At 34.8% G+C, this 23,487-nt stretch overlaps 3 protein-coding genes and 1 non-coding gene across 30 annotated transcripts; 2 read left to right on the top strand and 2 right to left on the bottom strand.

Annotated features, from left to right (window-relative positions):
- Positions 1 to 4,415: 4,415 nt before the first annotated feature.
- LOC140026312 (small nucleolar RNA Z122) lies at positions 4,416 to 4,519 on the top strand. Its single transcript, XR_011830257.1, has one exon. It is a non-coding gene; the product is annotated as a small nucleolar RNA Z122 (small nucleolar RNA).
- Positions 4,520 to 5,124: 605 nt separating this feature from the next.
- LOC113718787 (uncharacterized) lies at positions 5,125 to 9,386 on the bottom strand. Of its 2 annotated transcripts, none has more exons than XM_072073066.1 (9): positions 9,009 to 9,386; positions 8,088 to 8,440; positions 7,713 to 7,746; positions 7,148 to 7,369; positions 6,374 to 6,451; positions 6,027 to 6,092; positions 5,840 to 5,931; positions 5,676 to 5,723; positions 5,125 to 5,538 (listed from the first exon to the last, which is right to left on the bottom strand). In XM_072073066.1, exons 2-9 carry the CDS (start codon positions 8,408 to 8,410, stop codon positions 5,436 to 5,438), a joined length of 966 nt encoding a protein of 321 aa, XP_071929167.1. In that variant the 5' UTR covers positions 8,411 to 8,440; positions 9,009 to 9,386; the 3' UTR covers positions 5,125 to 5,435. The 2 variants fall into 2 exon arrangements, with proteins under 2 accessions (XP_071929167.1, XP_071929166.1); XM_072073065.1 differs by lacking the exon at positions 9,009 to 9,386 and adding an exon at positions 8,862 to 8,979.
- A 2,216-nt stretch (positions 9,387 to 11,602) lies between these two features.
- On the top strand, positions 11,603 to 16,867 carry LOC140003901 (uncharacterized). 26 transcript variants are annotated; one of them, XR_011825711.1, is made up of 8 exons: positions 11,603 to 11,833; positions 12,314 to 12,360; positions 12,511 to 12,550; positions 12,925 to 14,078; positions 14,175 to 14,241; positions 14,546 to 14,584; positions 15,086 to 16,384; positions 16,666 to 16,734. XR_011825711.1 is itself a non-coding variant. In XM_072073047.1 (8 exons), exons 2-8 carry the CDS (start codon positions 11,801 to 11,803, stop codon positions 16,718 to 16,720), a joined length of 345 nt encoding a protein of 114 aa, XP_071929148.1. In that variant the 5' UTR covers positions 11,617 to 11,698; positions 11,796 to 11,800; the 3' UTR covers positions 16,721 to 16,867. The 26 variants fall into 26 exon arrangements, 4 of the variants coding, with proteins under 4 accessions (XP_071929147.1, XP_071929150.1, XP_071929149.1 ...); XR_011825699.1 differs by lacking the exons at positions 12,925 to 14,078; positions 14,175 to 14,241 and having other exon boundaries at positions 15,086 to 15,136; positions 16,088 to 16,174; positions 16,310 to 16,384; positions 16,666 to 16,728; XR_011825700.1 differs by lacking the exons at positions 12,925 to 14,078; positions 14,175 to 14,241 and having other exon boundaries at positions 15,086 to 15,136; positions 16,088 to 16,174; positions 16,305 to 16,384; positions 16,666 to 16,718.
- Positions 16,868 to 18,839: 1,972 nt separating this feature from the next.
- LOC140021575 (CRS2-associated factor 2, chloroplastic-like) lies at positions 18,840 to 22,877 on the bottom strand. The gene is made up of 6 exons (XM_072072737.1): positions 22,066 to 22,877; positions 21,483 to 21,610; positions 21,112 to 21,337; positions 20,546 to 20,673; positions 19,933 to 20,077; positions 18,840 to 19,305 (listed from the first exon to the last, which is right to left on the bottom strand). Exons 1-6 carry the CDS (start codon positions 22,739 to 22,741, stop codon positions 18,917 to 18,919), a joined length of 1,692 nt encoding a protein of 563 aa, XP_071928838.1. The 5' UTR covers positions 22,742 to 22,877; the 3' UTR covers positions 18,840 to 18,916.
- Between the last annotated feature and the right edge of the window lie 610 nt (positions 22,878 to 23,487).

The raw sequence follows: 23,487 nt of genomic DNA, 5'->3' as shown, positions 1-23,487 counted from the left end.
TCTATCAAAAAATGCAATAATACAGAATTTGGTAGAATAGCAATTGAGTAAATACGCAGGTTTATTTACGAAATTCTTGTGACTTCATAAGAAGATGAAAGAAAAATACGCAGGTTAACAGGGTAGTGCGAGAGTTTAAACTGCACAAATTTTTTTTTAAAAATAGAAATGGAAGCATTCGAATCCAATACATATCATTTACTGTCCATCTTATGAATCATCCAATTCATTCCTCTTCCAAATTAATTTAATTAATTGGGCTACTAATTCCTTTGATAGGAGGAAAAAAAAATGAACCTAGTCACCATATTGAGGACATTCCTAAGTTATGATAATTTTTCGAAAGAGTTCTTGAATAGAAAAAAGTTTAAAAATTTAATTAACAAATGAATGTTTTTAAATAACACATCCTGATGGGTTTTTCATATATATATATATATATATATATATATATATATCCATAAAGTCAAAAAAATGCATTCTAATTTCTGCGCATGTGTCTTTTTAAACAAAAAATATTGCATTTTACCAATTGTGTTTTTCATCCTCACTTTTTTTTAAAGGTCCCATTTTTTGAGAATTCATTTCCATGATGGCACTAAATTGAAGTTAAAAAAATAATTCTCTACAACAACAGCAACTAGTTAACACGAGCTATTGTTAAAAATGGGTTCTAATATGGAATCACAATAAATGATAGCTCTGAAGCATGCGACAACTACGCTACCATCTTACTGATAAATAGGAATGTTTTATTTTTTGTAAATGCTTCCGGAACAGGATATCAATAAGAGTTTTTTTTTTTTTTTTTTCTCTTGGGGAGTCAAAAGCGGCATCGTTGTATAAAGTATAAACTGGAGTTGAAGTACTCATACATGTACAGGAGTTGGAATATGAGTAGCAGCATTTGCCGGTAGAATGTTTACTTATTACACATTTATTTTTTCTTTATTAAAATTTCGATGTAATGGGCATGTGAGCTAGTGAAAATCCAAAAAATGGCATATTATTGGTTGCAATTTAGTTCACTAAACTGGGAAAAAAAAAAAAAACAGAAGTTTCATATCCATCCAAACGGAAGAAACAGTATTTTGCTTGCATTATAAACACATTTCTCAACTCACCTTTTTATATTCTCAATCACCTTTTTATCTCACATACATCACATCACAAAAAGTGTTACAGTAATTATTTCAAATAATATTTCAAATAATACACTATCCAAACAAACTCCATTGACAGTTGGATTGTTTGTGATTCTTCTTCATTTTTTTTTTTTTTTTTTTTTTTGTATTTGTGGGTGAAAAGAGTTGTGATTCTTAAGTGCATATTCCAAATGGACCAAATGAATGTGAAATTTACTGATCTAAAAAATTAGGTGGAGCTCTACTAAACATCGCGTCGTCCAACTAAATCTGTTTGCATTAAAGAATTTTGAAGCCATTCTTCAAGATGTTTCCTTCTTTGAAGAAACAAACTCACAAAGTTTACATGCAATACTTTGTACAATGGAAATGGTACTGACACTTGTATCATCATTTTAGGCGAAACCTTTTTCTCGTAACATCATCAGTTTCTTCCTCCAGAAAAGTAGGGAAAAAAGGGGCAAAAAAAAAATTAGTCCCTATTCAATTGGCATTGTGTTTTAACCTGTCCACTATAGACAAAAGGACAGTTGAATTTTGGTCCATTAAACGCTGCAATATGTATGCTTTGTTTGACTGCAAAAATATTTATACAGTTCAAATGTGGACTACTGAGTACTGGATCAAATTAAAGTGGCTCTCGTTTTTTTTTTATTTTATTTAATAAAAGAACGGAAACTAAGCAGTGGTCTTGGGTAGGCACGTAAACACGAAATGCAGGAAAAGGAAATGCATAACCAACCTCCTGTTCCACCTTTTAAAGTTAGAAGGAAAATTGGCAGTCAAGAGTAATGAGTGGACTCAACCAGCGGTATACCCCGTGGCGTCAACACAGCATTGCCGCTTTAGTTTGTCTACCTCTCCTAGTTGACTTGGTTTATAGTGCGACTCTCACTCAATAATAATAATAATAATAATAATATACTACTTACTATATACTCTTCACTTTCGTGGACTAGGGAAAATAGCTTTATATATAACTGGAAAAAAAAAAAGGAATGCAAACTAATACTCTGCATGTATCTGCATGGAGGCAATATTGGAACAAATATGCAGTCAAATCTGCATCAACTAAATTGAAGTCAATCGTGATCACACTCTCTAATTGGACATTGTAACGTACCAGAGAAGATTGCATCCCAAAAGGAAAAAATGGCAAACCAAAGGAAGAAATTATTCTACTTTGATCGACCTCTCATTCTACATGCTCACATCAAGATTGTACAAAAATTTCAAGATGCATTATTGTTTTTCTTGACATCAGCCTATAGCAAAGATTTATCTAAAGTGCTAATATACTATGAAACTCAAGGGGAAGTTGTTGCAACTTTGAATTTTAGAAAACGTTGGAAATATTTGTACAATTGCATTATTGTATGACTAATGCAGTGGTCTTGAGGTATCCTGTGTTGATATTATGTCAAAGACGTGCCGTTTCTTAGAAGGAAAAAAAAAAACGGAACTATGACCAATAATGCAATGGTGGTTGGTGGAAATGTTACGGTAGATAGATTTTTTTTTTTTACGAAACGTTAGCTTTATATAAATATCCGTAAACTTTACAGTATTTGGACAAAGGTCCAATCAAACGGACAAGCTGTCCCACAAGATCAATGATGCCTAGCATCTAAGATTGGGATTCACCCATTCTTCATCTATCCAGATGTTTAGAGCATAAATGCTTAGCTTAATACATTCTAATTTCCTAGAGTTTGCAAAAGATCTTTGGACTTCGTGAAACTGAACTGACGGTTTCTGGCGTTGAAAACTTTTTACTATTATCTTATCTTTATGTTGCACGTAGCTACGAACGAATCGGCTGGGGAGGGCCGATCAAGCCGACCTATCAAACTCGAGAGAAATTCAGTTTGTTAATTTATAAATCGATTCGAATATATATAATTTTTTTATTTTAATAATAAAATTACATATATATATTTCTAATATTTTTATCTTCTTCCCTTTTCTATTTCTACAAATTTTTGCATTGATGTTTGGAGCAATATTTTATAGTACTATAGTCTAAATTACGAAGTCTTCCTTCCACCTCGTGTAGGCACTTTCCTATATAGACTTTGTGAAGTCTTGAGTGGATTGCTGAATTTCTTTTTGGTTTTTTTTTTTCAATTTAGTTGTGCTAAAATTTCAAAATCTCTGGGCTCAACTTCATAGTCCATTATAACGCGCCGCTCTACAGCTCCTAATACTTGCATTCTCTGGTCAGTCATAGACTCATAATACCGTCACTCTCGCAGTCCCATATATGCCAACATTAATCCAATAGAAAGTCAACTTCTGTTTTGGATCAGAGAGAAAGGGAGGAATAAGTGAGCCAGCCATGGAAGACAACTGCATTAACTAGTATTTTAATGTTCACCGTGGAGTTGAGTGGACCATCACCGTAGACATCCTCTTTACTCCTAACCTTGAAGACAGTAGCTCCATCAGCTTCTTTTTTTTTTTTTTTTTTACTACCACCAGCTCTAGCCCCGAGGGGGCCAGTAGTACCATCAGCTTGTGCATTCACATCGATGATTGATCATGTGATATTTGACATTGGTTTGTTTTTGGATTTGAAGTAACGCTTAATAAACAAGACAAAATTGCTTAAAGTTTGCTTTGACCATTTGGAGAACTACTGCACCCATAAGTCAATAGCCTTTTTCAGTTTTCATTCGATGAACACGTTGCAATCTAGCCAATTTACGCCTCGTTGTAACACAGTTTTAGGAGATTAGTTTGAATAAAAGGTTGGAATGCCTCGAGCGAAAAAAAAAATAAAAATCTAGCCTATTTACGGTCGTTAATCTAGCCCCGGCGAAGCTCCAGCTCAGATCATGTCCAACTATCTAGGTGTCCAATTTGCAATCTGGCCCGAGATACACACTGGACCCATACGAATCCTTGGGCTGACGTTGGCCCGTCGACGGGAATAATTTGATCATTCACGCCTTGGGCCAAAAATTATCCATTTGGACAGACCTAGAGTTTGCCAAGACTCAGGTAGGGCTGACGTCACTTAGACCCTTTTCCCCTTTATTTATTCTGGAATTAAAGAGCTGAGCAATATCGTATTCACTTATTAGTGCGACTGACAGTTGCGTTTGCAGGAGGAAGAGCCAGAGTGTTAGCGGCCAAGTTTTCAGAAACAAGATCAACTCATGGAGATCGGATTCTGCTTGAGCAGCTAATCTGGGATTTAAGTTTCACAGTACTGTGTTTCTTGTCTCTTTAACTTCATATTAATGTTGCATTGAAATAATTGGGCAGTTTGGGAAATGATGAGACTGTTAAACAATAATGTTTGTTCATAGGCTCTATTCGATTATCTGGGCTGTGCTGAACAATCTTTTGCACGTCAGTCTGATTCCAAACACCTTTTAATATTTTGACTGCTATTGAGGGGAAACAAATCAATTACTTCAACTTCCATTTGTTTGAAAAGAAAAAAAAAGGGTTTTATTTTTATTTTTCTCTTTTTCCAATTTCAGCAGAAAATTTGCCATCTGGGCGTGCATGTTTTTTTAGTAGTTACCCGTTTTGTTTTTTTGATAGTACCTTTTGCCAGTTCACTCACTACTACACCTGGAAAAATGCCTTGGGTTGGAGTAGGTTCTGTAATTGGTAGTGTAATCATACGGGGGTGAGATCTATTAAGCCTCATTTTGTTGATAACTATCACTTTGACGTCAAGCAGAAAGTCTTCGAATTTTGCTGCCACTTTCTCAGCTTGGACTGAAGGATATATATATATATATATAATATATGTGAAGTGAGAGTCAACTGTTTTCATTGTCGATCCAGTGAAATGATATGATATAAATTATTAGTAAATAACTAGCCCTTTCTTATTTATATTATATTAAAATGCACGGATCCAGTGAAAGAAAATGCAGGAAAATAAGGGTATGGCTGAATTGTTCATTTTCCCATTTAACTTATTTGGATTTTTTTTAATACTAGTTTTCACCTTAAAAAGTTGGGTAAAAATCCATCTGAGTATCATCCCATTCCATGACTGGTCGTCGTTGCTTCAATGGAAAGCAACCGGTTACACAAGTGGAAGGTTTAAAACACAAATTGAAAGTATATAGCATTTACAAAGTTTACATTTGCTTATTTCTCAACTCGGCAATTAATAATGTCCGATCTGACAAAACTAAACGGGAGACGATTTCCCATAAAAAAATTGGGTAAATATATCCACAAGCTTCCTTGTAAGAAGTGGATATCCTGTTAAAAGAATGAGAGACCTGTTTGCTGGAAAGAAGGATTCGATCCTATCCCACCTCACGTTCCAATGTTATTCTGGGACAAACAAGATTTCTTGATCCTGATTACAAGAGCAACGATGCCAAAACATGGGACTGTAAGCAGTCCAACGCCCAAATACCTGTACAAGATTTGTTCACGACATTTGTTAACTGGTTTGAACAAACTATAGTAGTAGTAAAGGCGCCGCAAAAAGGCCAAGACGCTACCAGGTTCTAACAACCGAAAGATCTTAATTATAAGAGGAAGGGAGCATACCAGGCAGGAGCATACGGAGAAGACAAATCCAGAAAAGGATATGGCCACCTGCCACATTGACATATATCGGTTGGATACTCCTTAAAAATTTTACAATATGGCTTCTAGCCAGCCATAAAGAACAGGTGATGGAAGAGGAAGGAGCAGCAAATTAAATAACTTACTGCATAGAAACAAAGGCATGGATAATCCACTGGAAAATGACAAACATCGACGTCCACAAAATAAAATATGCCACTCGGAAGGAAGGAAAACGCTGAAGCCGAACAACCGTTTTTAGAGATTCTAGAATGAGATAGAAACCAAAGCAACTTGGAAGGATGAAGGAAAAAAAAAAAAAAGCGTGATTACCAGGCCATTCAAAGTCACATCACCAAAGAGGGCAACAGCATTGACAGAATGCATACAAACTTTAAACTGCAGTGGGCAAAAGCACATCTTTACTTTGCAATTCAATTAGTACAAAGGAAGTGAACTAAGCCCGTGCCATGTCAAATACAAAAGAATTGTAGCAGTGCTAATTATTTACCAGGAAGCGCAATACTGTACATGAGGACCTAGAAAGTTATGATTTATCGTGCCTACCATTTCATGGCAACAACAGCATAACCAAACATCTTAGAAACAACTTAGCTTGTTAAGAAATTTTCTATTAGTATTTGTTACTATATTTGTCTTTGGCAGGACCCCATACTCACAAAATTTAGTCTGTGCGCTTTTGGGAAGAGTATGAGCCAGAAAACGATGTCAGTCAGCACCACAGCACCTGCACAGGTCTACAAGCAAAAGTAAAGAGATCAGACAAGATTTCAGCATATTGCTGCAGGAACAAATAACCAAATGACATGAGTCACAGTACATAACGAAAAGAAAGAGGTGACGACGCAGTGGAATTAAGATAACAGGCCAAATTTTGGATGATGATCAGAGGCCTGCTATCCTGCAGTTTACTAGCACGCTTTATCATGTCTGTCTAGAGGTCCAAAATCTGAATGTGATCATGCATCTTTATCCTTCAAGTCCTACTATAAGATTTCATTACTATATTGGACTCTTCAAATATCCGGGTACTACCACATCAAGTTCAATGTTGAATATGGGAAACTGGTTTTCAGAAGTAGATTTTATCACACTCCAGGTAACATAAGTGAAGAATTTTGTCCAAACTATGCAGTCCATCAAATATAACTTTAATACATTTCTCTAAATTAAAACTTGGTTCGCTTCACAATAAACTTATGTCCAATCTGAATGTCTATGCTCCTGAAGCTGAGGAGAAACATTGAAGACGTAAAAACTGAAAATAAGCAATTTCTAGACAAAGAAGTAAACTGGTACTGTTAGAGTTAGATCTTACCCTCACCTCAAACCAAAAAGAAAATGCAGGAAAACCGTGAGTGTAAAAGAATATGTAATACTTGGCAAAAACAAGTTCAGACTACACTGCCAAGATTGAAACTGAAGAAACTTGCCTGGAAAAGTATTTGGAAGGCATAACCCCCTGCACCAGCAGTTTTACGAGCACAAGGCTCTCCATGTGAATTGGAGTTTCTTGGACTGCAGTGTGCATTTCCATCCTCTCCAAGTGAAGGGGCCACGTAAGTTCCTTTCTCTGCATCTGAATGAACAAAATCAGCTCCGGAAATTTCATTGTGACAATGGAGACATCCATGTAGCGAGAAATAAGATGCTGCCTACAGTATCAAGCAAACAACCAAATGCATCAGGAGGAAGATTTACTGTAAAACCGAAATAAAAAAAAAAAATCTTGATATCCACATTCATTTGCGCGTTAGACTGCAATCGTATACTATGTGAAGGACAGAAAAATAATTCATTCTTGTTCTAGTTCTTGTTCTTGGCTTGTATCCTTTTCTTTACACATCCAACATATTCGAACACATAGTATCAGAAGTTAGTGTCGCCTTTTAGGTAATTCAGGTAAACTACAATGGGAAGGGGATACAACAATTGGCACATAATCTTAAAATCAGCAATATACCAGAATGGCATAGATGGAAAAGCTCTGTAACATACCCCAAAGTATATGATAACCGTAGTAAATGTCCACCTGCCAGCACCAAAAGCATTAAAAACCTTGGACAGCAGATGAAAGGTATTCAACAGTGTAGATAACCAATTAACATGTCTTGTGCACCCTATTTGCAGCCAAAGAGGCTTTTAAGGAAAAAAGTTTTGAAAACCAGGAAGAATCACTTCTCTAGAAGACATTATACGACACAGTGAAAAAACGTTTAAACAGTTAATGGAAATCGGTCTTGGATGCATTTGAAGAGTAGTGCACAGGCACAAAAGTAGCAAATTCCAAGGACATTCAGCAAACAGAAATAGCTGGCAAACTCGACATGATTGACTTCTCCAATTGTTTAAAAGCAGGGAAACACATCGTACTGGGTGTAAAAGTAAAATATGCGGGCACCATGGAGAACAACATCTCCAATGAGAATTCCTAATAGCATGCTGAAAGCAATGACTCTGTATGCCAGCAACCAAGCAGGATGTATTCTTTTTGAAGAGGTCCTCCAAGCTTCATCTTTGTACAAAACTCCAACCTTTTTCTTCTGAAAGTCTCTTTGCTTGCCTTTTGACTTAGTAAAACCTTCAAACCTCCATATTAAAATTGCTGCACCTACCATAGCTGCTAATATCCATATTGCACACAGCAAGAACCTCCAGTTCAGCCAATAACTTGGTGCGGTCGTATCAGTCGTCATAACTGGTTGCCAAAGTGTGATGTGAATATCCTGGTAAGAAGTTCGTTATGGTCTCTAATTATTCAAAATCTCGATTACATTTTTTCCAACACTAAAAGTTTCATGAAAAAGCAACATATTTATTTAATTAAAGAACAGCCCTCATGCATGGAGAAGCACAAGAACCATTTTGTCTACATCCTCTACCACATGTTTTAAACTCCTTTTACACCTACGGATAAAACAACTAACTTAATCAAGGCAGAAGAACTTAAGAGAATAGTTTCAAATTTCAACTTAATAATTTATGGAGAAGAACAAAAAAAGGGGAAAAAAAGGAATTATATAGGACATAAGAACATTATGACCGAGAAAAGCTTGGGAATGCAAATAGTCGATGTCAGGATGAAATTTAGATACAGCAGAACATCTTCATCTTCTAGCATACTCTGAATTAATAAGAAAAACTAACCATGACAAAACTCCAAAAAGCTTTTCCCAGTATACATAACTAGTTCGAGCATATGTTAAAATGAGCTTGCACGATATAACTGGAAAAATTTGAGACCATAAGGGGTGATAGAGAGCAAAATTGGACAAAAAAGGAAGATTCTTCTACCTTGAGTTTGTTGAATGAATGAACTAATGCAACATTCTAGGAGAAGATTTTGTCGGTTCTTTTGATTATTATTATTGGATTGATTGATAACAAGGACAAAAGGGGAGCCCAAAAAAGAGAAGAAGAATACGTCGGGGTGCAAAATCTGAATCTTCCCGCAAATTGAATGACCCCCAGTTGGGTGGGGTTTGGCGGGCCTAGGAAAGATTTGGTTTCATACGCTGATGGGTCCTTGGATGGAACCAGCTGAAAGAAAGAAAGCAAAAACCAGAGCGAAGAAGGGATGTCTTGTCGTATCGAGCTGAGTTTCGGAGAAAGTTCTGAAATCTGAATGGCAATGCAATGCAATGCAATGCAATGGCCACCCGGCGCAGCGCGCAGTCGTAATACGTATCCCCGTTAGTTATGAGAAGTTAAAGTAGGAGTCTATTACGATCAGAACTACTGCTCTTCTACCGTTCCACGTTACCATCAAATCTATCTGGCAGCCTCCCAAGATCCGATTTCTCAACCAATAAACTAATCACGTTACCAGCTGTGATTGGATCCTTCCGTCTTTTAAATATTATAAAAATTTTTAAAAACTACTTTAAAAGACACTCTAAAAAGTAATTTAAATTTTTTTAATATTTGAAAAATATTCCAAAATATATTTTAAAAACTCTACTACTCTTAAATATTCCAAAATATTTTCTAAAAATATCTCAAAATGTACTCTAAAAACTCTGCTATAGTAAAAATTTTTAAAAATATCCCCAAAAACAGCTAATCCAAAAATAGCTAGTAGATTGCGTTTGGAATTGCGTGTATTTGTTTGGACGATAGATTATTTATCAAACTTTATTTGTTTGCGTTATCAATATATTTTTCAATTATTTTTTTATCTAATGTATGTCACATTAAAAAAGTACTATAATGTTTCTTTCAAAACATTATTCCAAATAATCCACTATCCAAACACATTTGCATCCTAATCTAATTTTAATTTTCATGGTGGACCAAACAAATGTAATTTAGTTAAAAGAGTTTAGAGCTCTTCTTGCTACCAGATTTCGACTGAGGAGGATAGGAAGGGTGTGAAGAGTGGTAAGAGGTGAAAAAAAATCTGGGTAAAAGATCAATTTGCACTTGTTCTTGGTAAATCATCAATTTACAATTTTTAATTGATTAAAGGTATTGATTTTGAATAACTAAATTTTCATTTTAATATTCTCATTTGTTTTTTGTATTTAAATTATAGGTTTTTTAAATAGTAAAAAATAAATAAAATCCATACTTTACCAAAAATAGCTTTTGCTGGTTGCCTGGTTCTCGTAATTTATTCGTATAATCATTTTTCATAATCAGATTTTGCAAAATATGAAGCGAACAAGAACATGGCTTTTGTTAACATATATAGCTAAATGTGTGAATGCCATTCCCTCAAATTGAACTCAATTGCTGATGTGGCGCTCTCCCATTGGTCAATTGGTGGTAGTCCTCCAATTGATTCCAATTTGATGAGTTGTCGTTCTCTGATTCGTCGATTGGTGGTAGTCCTCCCAATTGCATATGAAATTGATGAAGTGGCGAGTTTTGATTGGATGAAAAGTGGTAGTTCTCTAATTGCATATAGGATTGTACTAAAATTTTGCTTCTTTCTTTTTTATCCAACAAATCACATTAACAAAAAAATTGGATTCCTTTTTTTTGTTGTCCATCAAATCACATCTAATTACCATTCTTTGCACTTAATTGTTAATAGCTAATTTAATGTCATGTTTTTTGTCATACAACAAATCACGTTTAATTAACAATTTTTTTGCAATTATTAGCAAAAAATTGACTTCTTTTTTGTGGTGGCCCAAAAACCACCTTTAATTATCAAATTTTTTTCTGGCTGTCCAACAAATCACATCTAATTACCAAATTTTTGCAATTAATTGTTAATAACTAATTAATAATGTCAAGTTTTTGGTCACCCAACAAATCATGTTTAATAACAGTTGTTTGGAATTATTAAAAAATTGGCTTCTTTTTTTGTGGTTGCACAAAAAATGCATTTAATTATAAATTTTTTTCAAATGTCATAAAAAATGTCCTCTTTTATTTTGGGTTGTACAACAAATTATAGTTAATTATCAATTTTTTGCAATTAATTGTTAATTAATTAATTAATTAGAAATTTCACTTTCTATTGCCTAATAAATAACATTTAATTGCTAGCCTTTTGCAATTATTAACACTTTTTTTCTGTTGCTAAATGAACCACATCTAATTACCAACTTTTGCAATCAATTGATAATTTTTTTTGGAAGTGAATTGTCACTTTTTATTGCCTAGCATATAACATTTAATTACTAGCTTTTTGTAATTATTACCTCTTTTTTTGGTTACCAAATAAATCCCAATTATTTGTCAACTTTTTTGCGATTAATTGTTGATCTACTTATTACCTTTGGAAGTCTTTTATATTGAAGAACTTTTTACCTTTGGAACTTTTTTTTGCATATGGTTTGAGGATTTATGGGTCTTTTGCCCTTTTTACTTTTGATCAATCAAACGGCATCGTATGCTGATGGATCTTCAATCCTTTTTCTTCCGCTTTTCTCTCTCTCTCTCTCAGTCAAACGCACAACTATCAGTCAGTGTCAAGAACTCTTGAAGACCGATCCCTATTGCTGTTATCCTCCAGACAAAATTCCATCTTCGTGAGACCCATAGTTCTCCCCTGAATTTCTGGCATTTGATTGTACTTGAAACAGGTTGTAATCTCAATTGGGGTCCAAATTTTTTTTCTTCTGACAGAGTTGATGGACGATGGGCTCAAGAATGCAAAGCGACTGGTAATCTTCCTCTCCTCCCTTTGTCGATTTATCCCTCCTGTTCTCCTTCATCTCCCTCTCTCCATACCTCAAGTAATTATAGCTGATTTTTTCTATTTCTCTGCCATTTTGCCTGATATTTCCTTGGCTAAAAACAATCAATTCTTCCCCCTTCTTTTTTTTTTGGTCCTTTTCTGAAACAACGAGGAAGTGAAAGGTTAATATTTCATCTCTACTGTCTATATGAATTTGTAGAATACAGATATGGTATTTTTCTTCCCCTTTCTTTCCATGGTTAACGTCTTTGTTTCGTTTCAGTTTTATCATTAAATTTTTATTTTTAGTTTCAACAAAAACCTTTTAATATGGTCGGAGATGGTGAATAATTGATGATTAGCTGGCTTGTAGATATTTATTTACTTTATTTTTTGTACCTACTTGGTGTTTTATTGTCCCATTTTTCTTTCCATTTTTGCCTTTCTTGGATTTCTTCTGCAACAGGGAGGAAAATTGGCCACCCGTGAAAGACAACTGCTGAGGGGAAAAACGTAAGCTTTGTTCTATCATTCTAATTTAATTTTTACTTTAAATTGCTCTTTTCAGAGCTCAAATGATGGTATACTTTTCTTTGGCCTTTGGTCTTTTCAAACCTCGTTTGAGTTTTCTTTTTAGTCATTTTTTTGGTGTCTTTCGTGCAGGTGTTTTGTTGATCTCTTGCTCAGAAAAGCAATCCAAATGGTAACCAAAAAGATTCACTTGTTTAAAATAGATTTCTTCATCTTCAAAATGTCTTTCTATTTGCTCCAGTTCTTCCGATTCCTTTTTCTTCATTGGGTTTTCAACATTTGAAGAATGAATAAATTTCTTCTCTGAGAATCAGGAACTTCCAGGTCACATTGGTCATTGGCCAAAACTTTGAGTTACAAAAGATCGTGTGATGCTATTCTTTTGATTGCTTTGTGTTGAAATTTTTTGTTTTAGTACATAAATTGTCTCTTGGTAAAACCTCTTGAATATTCGTTTTATGAACCTTAAGTGGATATTAAACTGAGTATCTTGAGCAATATATTTTTTTGTTACAATGGCAATCTAAATGGTTTTCCTATTTGTAGGTGGTTAAAGGTTTGTCCAAGACGAGGATTCTCAAATATTATATTCTAAGCACCTGCTTGAAATAATAAGTTACTGTTTTAATAAAACACCTTAAATTTTCTATTCCTTGATCAAAAAAAGAATTAAATTGCTACATAATTGTAGTTTTGCCTCTTGAATCATGGACTACGATGTTTAATAGCTTGGAAATTCTTATTAGGAAAATCAGTTTTGGTTAACTTAAGTCTATATTTACAAAACATGATTTTCTCTTAGATTTGTAACATTTCAGTAAGATTAAGTCTGGAAAACTGAACCTTATGATAGTTTTTTTACTTGTAAAAATGAACTTAATTGAGATAAGCCTAAACAGAAAATTTTGTGACAAACATGAAGACGGTATTCCAATTGATAGGTTCAAAAAGGTGAATGTGATGCAGACCTTCAATTTATGTTGAAGTTTTTTATGCAGGAAAGAACTTAAAGGAAGGGCATGTTACTTTTGAAGAAAATTTGGTAGAACTCCTAATTTGTTTTAACTGGATGGATAATTTGTACTAAATATAACACATTTGGATGTTCAAATATGAGGACAAGATGCCTCTACTTTGAGATAAATGGCATACAATTCTTCCTAGAATTTGAGAATACAATCACTTCTTTGACACATCCAACTATTTTTGGAGAGGTGTTTTTGGAGTCATCTTACCTCAGATTTTTTATGAGAAAAATTGACAGAAAGACCTCAGAGCCATCTCTCTCCTATCTTTTGTGTCAAAAAAAAATCTCTCCCATTTCCTTTCTGTGCAAAAAGTAATTGTTTTCCTCTTTGCTGGCGAGTTAAAGTACTGGGAGTTACAAAACCAGAGACCTTCCCTCAAATTCCTGCAATAGAGGAGTTTGGCTCAATGCTAACAAGACTAATCAATTCCCATCAAATAATTTTCCATATCTCAATCCCCTCCAACTCAAAGTTTCTATTTGAAAAGTCCCTTCTGTTCTTATCTTCCTTTCTTTCTCTCTAAAAACTGCTGGCTTCTCCACTCTTGTTCTATGTATACTTTTTCTCTTGATTAAATTTTATTTTATTCTCTAATAAGTTTTATATGTTTGCTACGGGTTGAGAAATAGGGATTTGATACCAAGTATGAATGATTGGAAATTCTTTGCTCAAGTAAATACTTTTAGGATCTCTGTTTTTCTATTTTTTTTCTTTCTTTTTACCCGAAGTCAACTGTAATCTTCTCCTATCTTTACTCCTCTTTCATAGATGTTCAAGAAATGGACTATGGAGAGGACAATCTGCCTCTTATTGAAGTATTTCCTAAAATTCCAGTGTAAGTCATGATTAAGAGGTTGTCAGGTCTTTTTAAGCAACTCCATTAAGTAATTATCCTTACTTAAGATCCAATATTTTATGCTTTCACTTTTTTGCATTGAAACTTGTGATTATTTCCTTAGATGAAATGGTTTAATTTCTTTCTTTTTTTTCATGTTCATAGAAATTTTTGTTTTCCAGTTGATATTGCCAATAACTCTTTATAAGTAAAAAATTCAAAGTAAGAGGGTGTGGATTGACTGTTTCTGTTAAACTCTCTTAGTTAGTTGGTAATGATTTTGTCATTTTTTTTCTTTTTGCAGCCAGCTAATGCGCTTTTTGGACAACTTTTTATAGCTCAGGTGAGTGAAATTCCATCTTGGGGTCTTTTTTCCTTGGATTTGGATCAAAATTGTTTGATTAACGACTAGAATGTCATGTTTGCTTTGCTAAGCATGCTATCTACTTTATTTATTCAATGCTTAGGGTTAAATTCTAGGCTGTTAATGGTTGAAGTAGTTAAATTTCAAACCATGTAAGGTTTGTGAACCATTAAATGAAAATATTGAAATCTTGAAAGGGCTGTGAAATCAAAAGGGTCTTACTCAGAAAGGAGAGGAAAACTTGTGATATTAATCTACATATCATCTTGCTTCATGTAACTATAGACTTTTATTTTAATGTAAAAAAAGCAAGGAAAAAATGGTGGGTTGTATATTTCATTTACAACTGTTAATCATGTTGAAGAATATGGAGAATAAGTTCATTAATTTTCTCTGAATCATTCTCATGTTATTACCATGAGGTTGTTTTAATTATATTCTTCATTTGGCCGACGCTTGTTTACACTAAATTTTTGTTAGATGAAGGAAGAACGAAATAAGGAGGCTACTTTTCTTATTTCAGCCTTCAAGGTATGTGCAGGAGTTATCGTTTCAGTGTTTTTGTTCTCTCTTTGCTTTCTTTTTTTTTCAAATTTATTTAGCAGTTTATTCTTTGCACAACTATTGATGGATTTTGGGTAAGTCATTGGAGGCTGTTTATGGATTTCAAGGTGAAGAAGTGGATAAAGAATCTAAACTGACACCTTATGGTGAAAAAATTAGTCGAGATATGTGGTGATGGAAATATCACAATTAGCCTGGCACTATTGTCTTTGAGCTACTGGAAGATGATCAATGTGGTTCTTTACAAACTAAAATTGAAGGATATAGCAGTCCAGATGCCAAGTCAAACCCTTTACAAGACCCTCGAACTAGCTTTGGATTCGGAACGCAAGTCTTGGTTTTCTTTTGAATTGATGTAGTTCAGAATTTGAGTTAAATAGGTACTTATTTACCTTATGCTATCCTCGGTTACTTGTTACTTTTTCTAAAGAAACTTAACTGATACAAATTCCCCAATTTATTGAACCAAAAAAATTTTTGCTTTTGTTTTTAATTGGACCTATAATACAAATTTCCCAATTTAATCAAGATCTAAGAATTGTTACATTGCAGCCCTGTTTCTATTTCAAAAAGGCATATTTATGGAAGCCTTATGGAATTGTATTAATAATTTCTGCATTAAAAGCTTTCAGTTGATCTTGACTTTACTGATTGGTCCAAGATTGCATGTAATGATCTTATGCCTTTTCTTAATGAAGATGATGTAATCCATGGGAACTTCAACTTGCTATTTCATTGATAGTTTAAATAGTTCATATCAAGTTGGTCGGTGGTTTACATTTTTTCTTGGTTTTAGGTATTCCTGTTAGCTTGATTTTTTCTTGAATTCCAAGTCATCCTGTCCGCTCATTGCCTTTCTATTAAATGATGGAAACCACATGGATGACTTGATTGTGCTTGTTTCCAAATAATGTATAGGTATTACTGTCATTCTTGATGAATAGCAAGTTTTCGCCTAAATTCAACATCTCTTGGTTGAGGACTGCATGTGCTGAACCCTCTTAGGTTCATTTGCTTTCATCCCTCAAATTTCTAAATCCCTTTGCATTTCCTTCACTCGTTGTTTTTTGAATAATCACTTGTTGCTATGAATCATATAAGTGCTTACTGAATTTGCTTTTGAAATTTTGGGAAGAAAAGTGAGAAAGTTGATGAATTGCTTGAGTTGGCTGGCTACTACAAGACTTTTCTCATGAATTCTTATCAAGAAGCAAGGTATGGTTTTGCAACCACAAATAGTGTGGATATGAACTATTTTACTATTTGCTATCATTTATCTTTCCCTGGTATAGTGATCAATAATTGTGAGATCGATTGGCCTCTTTACTTAATCAATAATTTCTTTTTCATATTTGTTTCCCATGGAAATGTTAGTTCTTTCATTTTTATTTCTCAAATTTCAATATTTTTGGCTTCAAAACTTATCACATATTTCGTTCCTATTTTTACATGGTGTTATTCTTAATTTTGTCTAATGTGTAAAGTTTTGGTTTCAGCATACAAGAGCTTAATCTACAGTTGATTTTGACACATACAAGGCCATGGCAGTAAAGAACGTCATCACCATTGCATGTGCACATCAAGCATAGCTACCAGCAAATTGCATATTTTATAGCGGAGAAAGTAGTTTTTATTTGCTTCTTGCTGGGCCAATTCTAACTCAATTTATACTGTAATATTATATTCCTTTTAGTTCCATCAGAGTAGTTCATTTATTACTCTGTCCAGATTATATCTTTAATGATACATAAAATTCATATGGCTTAAACATAAAATTGCATTACCTCTTGTGCAGGATAAAAACCAATGTTTTAAAAACCGGACCGTTAATCGAACCGGTGAAGTGAAAGGGTCGAGGTTCAACCGGTCGGACCGGTTCAACCTCGGTTCAATGAATTTTTTAAAAAATAATTTATATAAATATATATGTGTACAAAATAAGACATGTAATGGATAATTTAATACTTTATATGATGAAAAGTTTACTATTTTTGAATAATTTGGATTTTTAAAAATAAATTTTTTAAATTATAAGTTAAAACAAATAAATTTCATCTCAATTTCAATTATATCTACCAAAAAAATCTTAAATATAATCCAAAAATATCACAATATTTGAAATTATACAAAATTCACGTCCATGAAAATTTAGACATTGTGAACTTAAATTTTAATTTACATTTTGGAATTTAAATTTACAATTTAAAAAAGGAAGTTTGGAGTTCGAAGAAAATCAAGAGAATTGAAAATAGAAATGCAAATTTGATAAGAAACAAAAAATGAGATAAAAGTGAGTGGTTGTGATATTAAATAAATTGGGTTAAAGAAAAATAATTCTTTTTTAACTTTTTTAAATTTAATGGACAAAAACAAAATTAAAATATGGAAGAAAACATCAATAAATAAAAAATAAAGAGGTTTGATTAAAAAAATGAGTGGCAAAAGAAAAGATGATAGAGAGAGAGAGAGTGTGTGTGTGTGTGTGTTGAAGATTAAAAAGAAAGAGTCATGAAAGGATGATATTTTATAAAAAAAATGGAACAAAAGAAATATGAGTGTTTGTTTTATATAAATAAGTTATCAAAAAAAACTAATAAGATGTGATAGTGCAACGGTTACTACATTGGTCTTCTATTACAAAGGTCTTGAGTTCGAATCTTGATAACTACATTTTGCAAAAAAAAAAAAAAAAAAAAAAAAAAGGAAAACTCAAAAACCGGAAATAACCGGTTCACATCCGGTTCAGCGGTTTCGCGGTCCGACCGATTTTTGACCGGTTTTTTGACAAAGTCAAACCTGGCATTGAACCGGACCGGAGCCATGGCCGGTTCGCGGTTCAACCGGTCGAACCGGCCGGTCTGGTCCGGTTTTCAAAACACTGATAAAAACATGGCAGTAGGAGATTATTCGAATAAGCTCTGGGAAGAGGAAGACAAATAAACTCTTGAACGATATTCGGCATTGTAAAGAGATTGAGAAATGCAAGCTTGAGCCATAGTTAGTAAACACTTAGTATCCAATCATGCATACAACTTGTAATAATTTATAGAAGTTTTTTTTAAACTGTATTCTTGATTAATATAGTTGGCCTTGATTCAACATATTTGGCCAATATAGTTTTATAACTTATTTTAGTCATTACTCCTAATTATGGATTATCTATTTTGTTTTAAAAAAAAAACTATTATAATGGGCTTTACACTGGGCATACTACCTATTAATTTCACACCGCGCATTGCGCGGTGATCCCCTCCTAGTAATCTCAAACGGTGCAAACGAAATTTTAGTTTGAGGAAGCTGCCACTCAATGAGTTGCAATTATGGACAAAATAACCTGTTTTTGCAACTTCGGAAGCGTTAGAAGTGTATGTACTGTGTGATGTGATTTTGATCATAGGGCATCAATTAGCTTCTAAAAACACAACGGGTAGACGAATGAAGGCGCGAGCTTCCGAGGCCTTAAATGTCACGATTTATCCAGCGACGTGGGCTGGGCTATAATTTTAAGTTAGCTTCGCGAGGGTACCACACTACACTGTAAAGGCGTGGCTTGCTCGCTCGCTCTCCGGATCACGCCTTCCACCAGCTATGCACATTGGGCATGACTCGCAAGCAAGCATTCTGGACTTTTGATCTGTACAACCTCAGATTATCTCTACGCACACGAGACTTAAGATGATGAATTAGCATGGACGTGAGATTTTATAAATAATTTACTTTCTACGATATACAACGTGGGGGGAATCTTCAAAAGTATTCGTCAGGGTCGCTGAAATTCTCTGTAATTGCATCAATGGGTAATGATCCTAATGGAACTGACGATTCTATTGCTTCAAATGAGTCGTCAAAACTGTCTGGACCCGTCTCATCTTCACCATAGGCTTCATCCTCTGTATCACCATCTGGATCAATAGCAACTCCATTAGTCGCGATCAAGGCTGGATATGAGTGCTCTTTCACCTGTGAAATACTCGCAAATTCCTCTACTTTCTCCAAAAGCTCATCCGGACCAAGCTCAATCTCATCTAGCAATAATGCCTTGCCCGATCCAATTGCCTTTTGCCACAAGGACATCATTTTAGGGCTTGAGTTCACCATTTTACCATCGGACTTGTGAAGATCAGAACTTCCAGAATCTAGAAGACAAGCGTCAAGGATGTAAGATCAAACACCATGTCATGACAATTTGGATGGTTTTGAAGTATTGCTGTCACTTAAAAACCGAAAAATGACACGAGACCGCAGAAATATGGTCCTCCATTAATCATTAGAAGAATTGAAATCCAACACACAGTTCAATGCTTCATGCGGGAAATTTAGCAAGATTGGTACTTTCAGTGGTCAGATTAAGGCAGTAGGATAATTTCATTTCCCGATATTTAACTCTCAGTGTCATCACTAAACCTTCAATCTGATCCGTACAGATTTTTCTAACGAAAAAGCACAGATATGTTAATAGCAGTGTGCACAGAATGAAGAACGTGAAATGAAAACCAAACAGATTAACATTTCCAAAGCAAGTTCGGTTCTTTAATCATGTCAAAAAGTATCCTCCACTGCCTTCAATATGATTTTACTAGTTAAGGTCTCAAAAAGACTGAAAGTCAATCTTTATCTTTTTCTCTTATTTTATCCTTCCATTTTCTTTTTCCCAAACACACACTTTCTTACAAAGAAATCAAGCTACATTAATTTATTTACCCTGTCTAAGAATAAATTTAAAAAATATAAATTGATGCAGAAGCAACGCCCATAACTCTTACCTGAAGAAGTCATGCCATTTGCTATACCATGGAAAGCAGATCTAAGACCTGAAGCATCATTTCTGTACATTGATTTCCAGTCTTTCCCCCTCCACATCAATATCTGTTCATCATCAAAGGATAACAGGATGCTGGGAACCAATTCCTGTATTTGGAAGGGAAAGAAATTTTAGTGATGTCGTAAGAGAGGAGCTGAATTTTAAAAAGGATATCATGTAGGATAACAAGATTTCTTTTTACTGACAAGCAAAATATTTCTTTCTACTGATAAGCAAAAGACTCCACATAGGACGGATGCTGCGCATATAATAGGAGTACTACAATTCTTACATCAATTCAGAGCTGAAGGTATTTGATAGCGTATCTTGTGCAAAGATAATTTCAAAGAGGCAGACATATATGTGGCCACTGAATTTCCAGGTGGCAGGTTGCTTTTTAACAGTTTTGGGCTAAATGAACCATATACATGCAATTTCTCAAAAAAAAAAAAAAAAAAAGAGAGAGAGAGAGTGGTTCAATGTGAATTACAACACTTCCCACCAGCCACCTATCAGACTTTATCTTCCTCTTCTGTTAAGGGAGGAAAATCACATTGGCCAGAACACATATATACCTTCAATTTAGCACCAATCTTCTTGTAATCACTTGCATGCATACCCTTGCAGTCAATCTTCACTAATTCACATCCTTCAAAAGCATGTCTGACATCCCTCACCAGGGAAACATAAACCCCATTTTTTGCTGCAATTCCAACCAAACAACTATAAGAAGAAAGAATCAAATGACATCAATCTGAGACTATCAAAACCTCTATTCAGAAAGATGTAGGATTGGGGAAGCAAACTAATGGATGACAGACCACCATGAGAGGAGGAATATCTAAATCAGGCTGAATTTTGAGTGATGATTTGATGATGTACATCAGGAATATCAAGGAGGACTAAGGTTAGGATGGCCAGGAAAAACATAAAGCATACATCCTTAACTCCAAATGAGTAGCCAATATGAACAACCGTCTAAATTTTAGCTAAAACAATGCTTCATGAAATCCATTGCAATTCAATTTAAGCACCATCCAAATATCCACTTTCACACTCCAAGCCATTAACATCATGCAGTAATAAAGATGTAGAACAATTAACAATGAAAATGATTAAGCAGATCTATGAAATTTTTTACCTAATTTACATATTGGGAGTAAATTTTTCCCCTTCATTCGCAATTTATCAGCTTCTTCTTTTGTCAAACCTTCTGGTGCTTCTTGTATGAGTTTTGGGTAAACAGGTGTGGCTGGTTTCCATAGCATCACTGGGTATTGAGGACGGGTACTGTGGTTATAGTGTCTGCCACTGAAAATGTAAACCACACCACCGACACGGTGTATGATTCTTCCACCAGTTTTCTCCTGGTAGCAATTTGGGGAACATTAACCACATAACTATATTAAATTTATCTAGAGTATTTACTAGACAGGTAACTTAGTTCATCAACTAAACATCCAAATGTCTAATGTAGATGAATGTACTTCAACGGCATGGTAGATGGAGAACCTCGAGACAACGGCACACATTGTCCATGTCAACAGTTGGAACACCTAAACACCGAACTTTACAAACAGGTCCCCTTCTCCAATGTGTATGTATCAACTCCAACATGTTATGCGTGAGGCCGTCCCGACCTACATAATTTGGTATGAATCAAAATTTAGTCTTGAGGACTTTACAACCCCAATCACCAAGGGAAAAATTAAAAAGCACTTTACGTGATAATACGAAAGTCAAACTTGCAAATCATCATATAGACTCATAAAACAGCACAAACGCCACAAGACAATCTAGTATTCAGGCTTTTCGTGTGTACGTACTATGTCAAGTCAGGAAGGAAACTGTGCTTAGTCTATCAAGATTCAAAGTTTATGCATTAGAGCTTCAGAGTACTATTTCAGCCTAAAATGCTGAACTTCAAAGTTTGAAACTTATCAGCACCTACAAGACATTATTGCCCGATTCAAAAAGTGGTGTTGGACTATCTCAATCAACAGTGCAGCTATATTAAGATGGTTGTTAGACTATATTAATCGCCAATAAATTCCAAATAAACCAAACAAAAAAAGAAAGAAAAAAGGGAGCCTACCTAAATTAACCTGTCTGTTGCTGGAAATGCAAGGCTTCAAAAGCTCTCTAATTTCGTCCCTCGTCAATGGCTTTCCCAAAACCTCTTCTCTAGGCCTGACTTTGTACTTCCCCAGCTCATAAGCCTTCAACATCTCATAATGCTTAGCTACATTATCATCATTTCTTCTCACTCGTCCATCCGATGGCTCAACAAGCTTAATATTCCTCTTGGCCTTCTTCAATGGGGCTTTCCCAGTCCAAGGTCGCGCCATGGTGGGCGGGGCAAAAGGCAAAAAAGCCGGCTCTCGAATTGCTAAAGGCTGAGCCTTTGGGGTCTCAGAGTAACTGAATTGGAACTCAAATGGAGCTCCAGGAAGACGATAAGATACACCATTTTCGCCGACAATGACGGAGCGGTCGCCGTCGGCGGAGATGACTTGGCCATGCTTGATGGGCTTGTAGTACTTGGTGTTCCTGTGAGGGGTCTTGAAAGTTGGGTTCTTTTGGTGGGGTTTAGGGGAAGGTTTTTGGTGGGGTTTGGAGTTTCTGGATTTTAATGGAGGTGGGTATTTGGGAATCGGGATGGGAGGCTGTGGTGGCGGTGGGGATTGATTAGGGCGTGACGCTGGTGGCGCGCTGGTTGGTAAGTTTGAAAAGAGGTTGTGGCTGCCTGCTAATGTAGTCAGAAATGCCATGGTAAATTATATACAAACACATATGTATAAGGAGGCGAGCGGAGGAGGTGAACAGAAGAAGCTTTTGTTCCGATTTTGCTGCAGAGGAGGAGAAGGAGAGGATAGAAATTTGCAGAGATTTTTTTGATAGTGGTGCTTCAAAACGACATCGTGTATGGAGCATATAAATATATAGCGATAAAAGAACAAATTAAAAAAATTAGAAAAAGATTGGGCAATTAAAGGCGTGTGCTTTCCCAACGTCAATCTTTACGACGTTTGGGAGGAGGGAGACAAAGGCGTAATATCTTGGCTTTTAGGCATTGTTTGGAGTTTGGACTGAAGGAATGCAAGGGAATGGAAAGGAGGAAAACACAAGGATTAGTGTTTCAATTAATGTTTGGTCAGGGAAAATGAAACGACAGAAGGGAATTATATTTTCGCTTGTTTGAATTTGGGTTTTTCGTTAAAAAGTGGCAGAGCTTGTCTTTAATCAATACATGATCATATTATTTCTTCTCCAATCTCAAAGTATACCCCCAAAAAAAAAAATTTATTGTTTCCCTTCTTTGCTTGGCACATCAAATCTAAACAACATATATAAAATGTACTTTCCTTCCGCTTGATCGCTCCTACTTTCTTTCCCACGTATTTAGTGTCCTTTCCCTTCCGAGTTTATTGCCAAAATAACTCTCCTTTTAAAAAATATACCCAAAGTAACCTAATTTTAAAATTTATTACATTTATAATCTTTTTTTTGCCATATA

Source organism: Coffea arabica, chromosome 11e (genome assembly GCF_036785885.1).
Source record: "Coffea arabica cultivar ET-39 chromosome 11e, Coffea Arabica ET-39 HiFi, whole genome shotgun sequence".
Lineage (NCBI taxonomy): Eukaryota > Viridiplantae > Streptophyta > Magnoliopsida > Gentianales > Rubiaceae > Coffea > Coffea arabica.
This window is presented reverse-complemented; position numbering and strand designations above follow the sequence as displayed.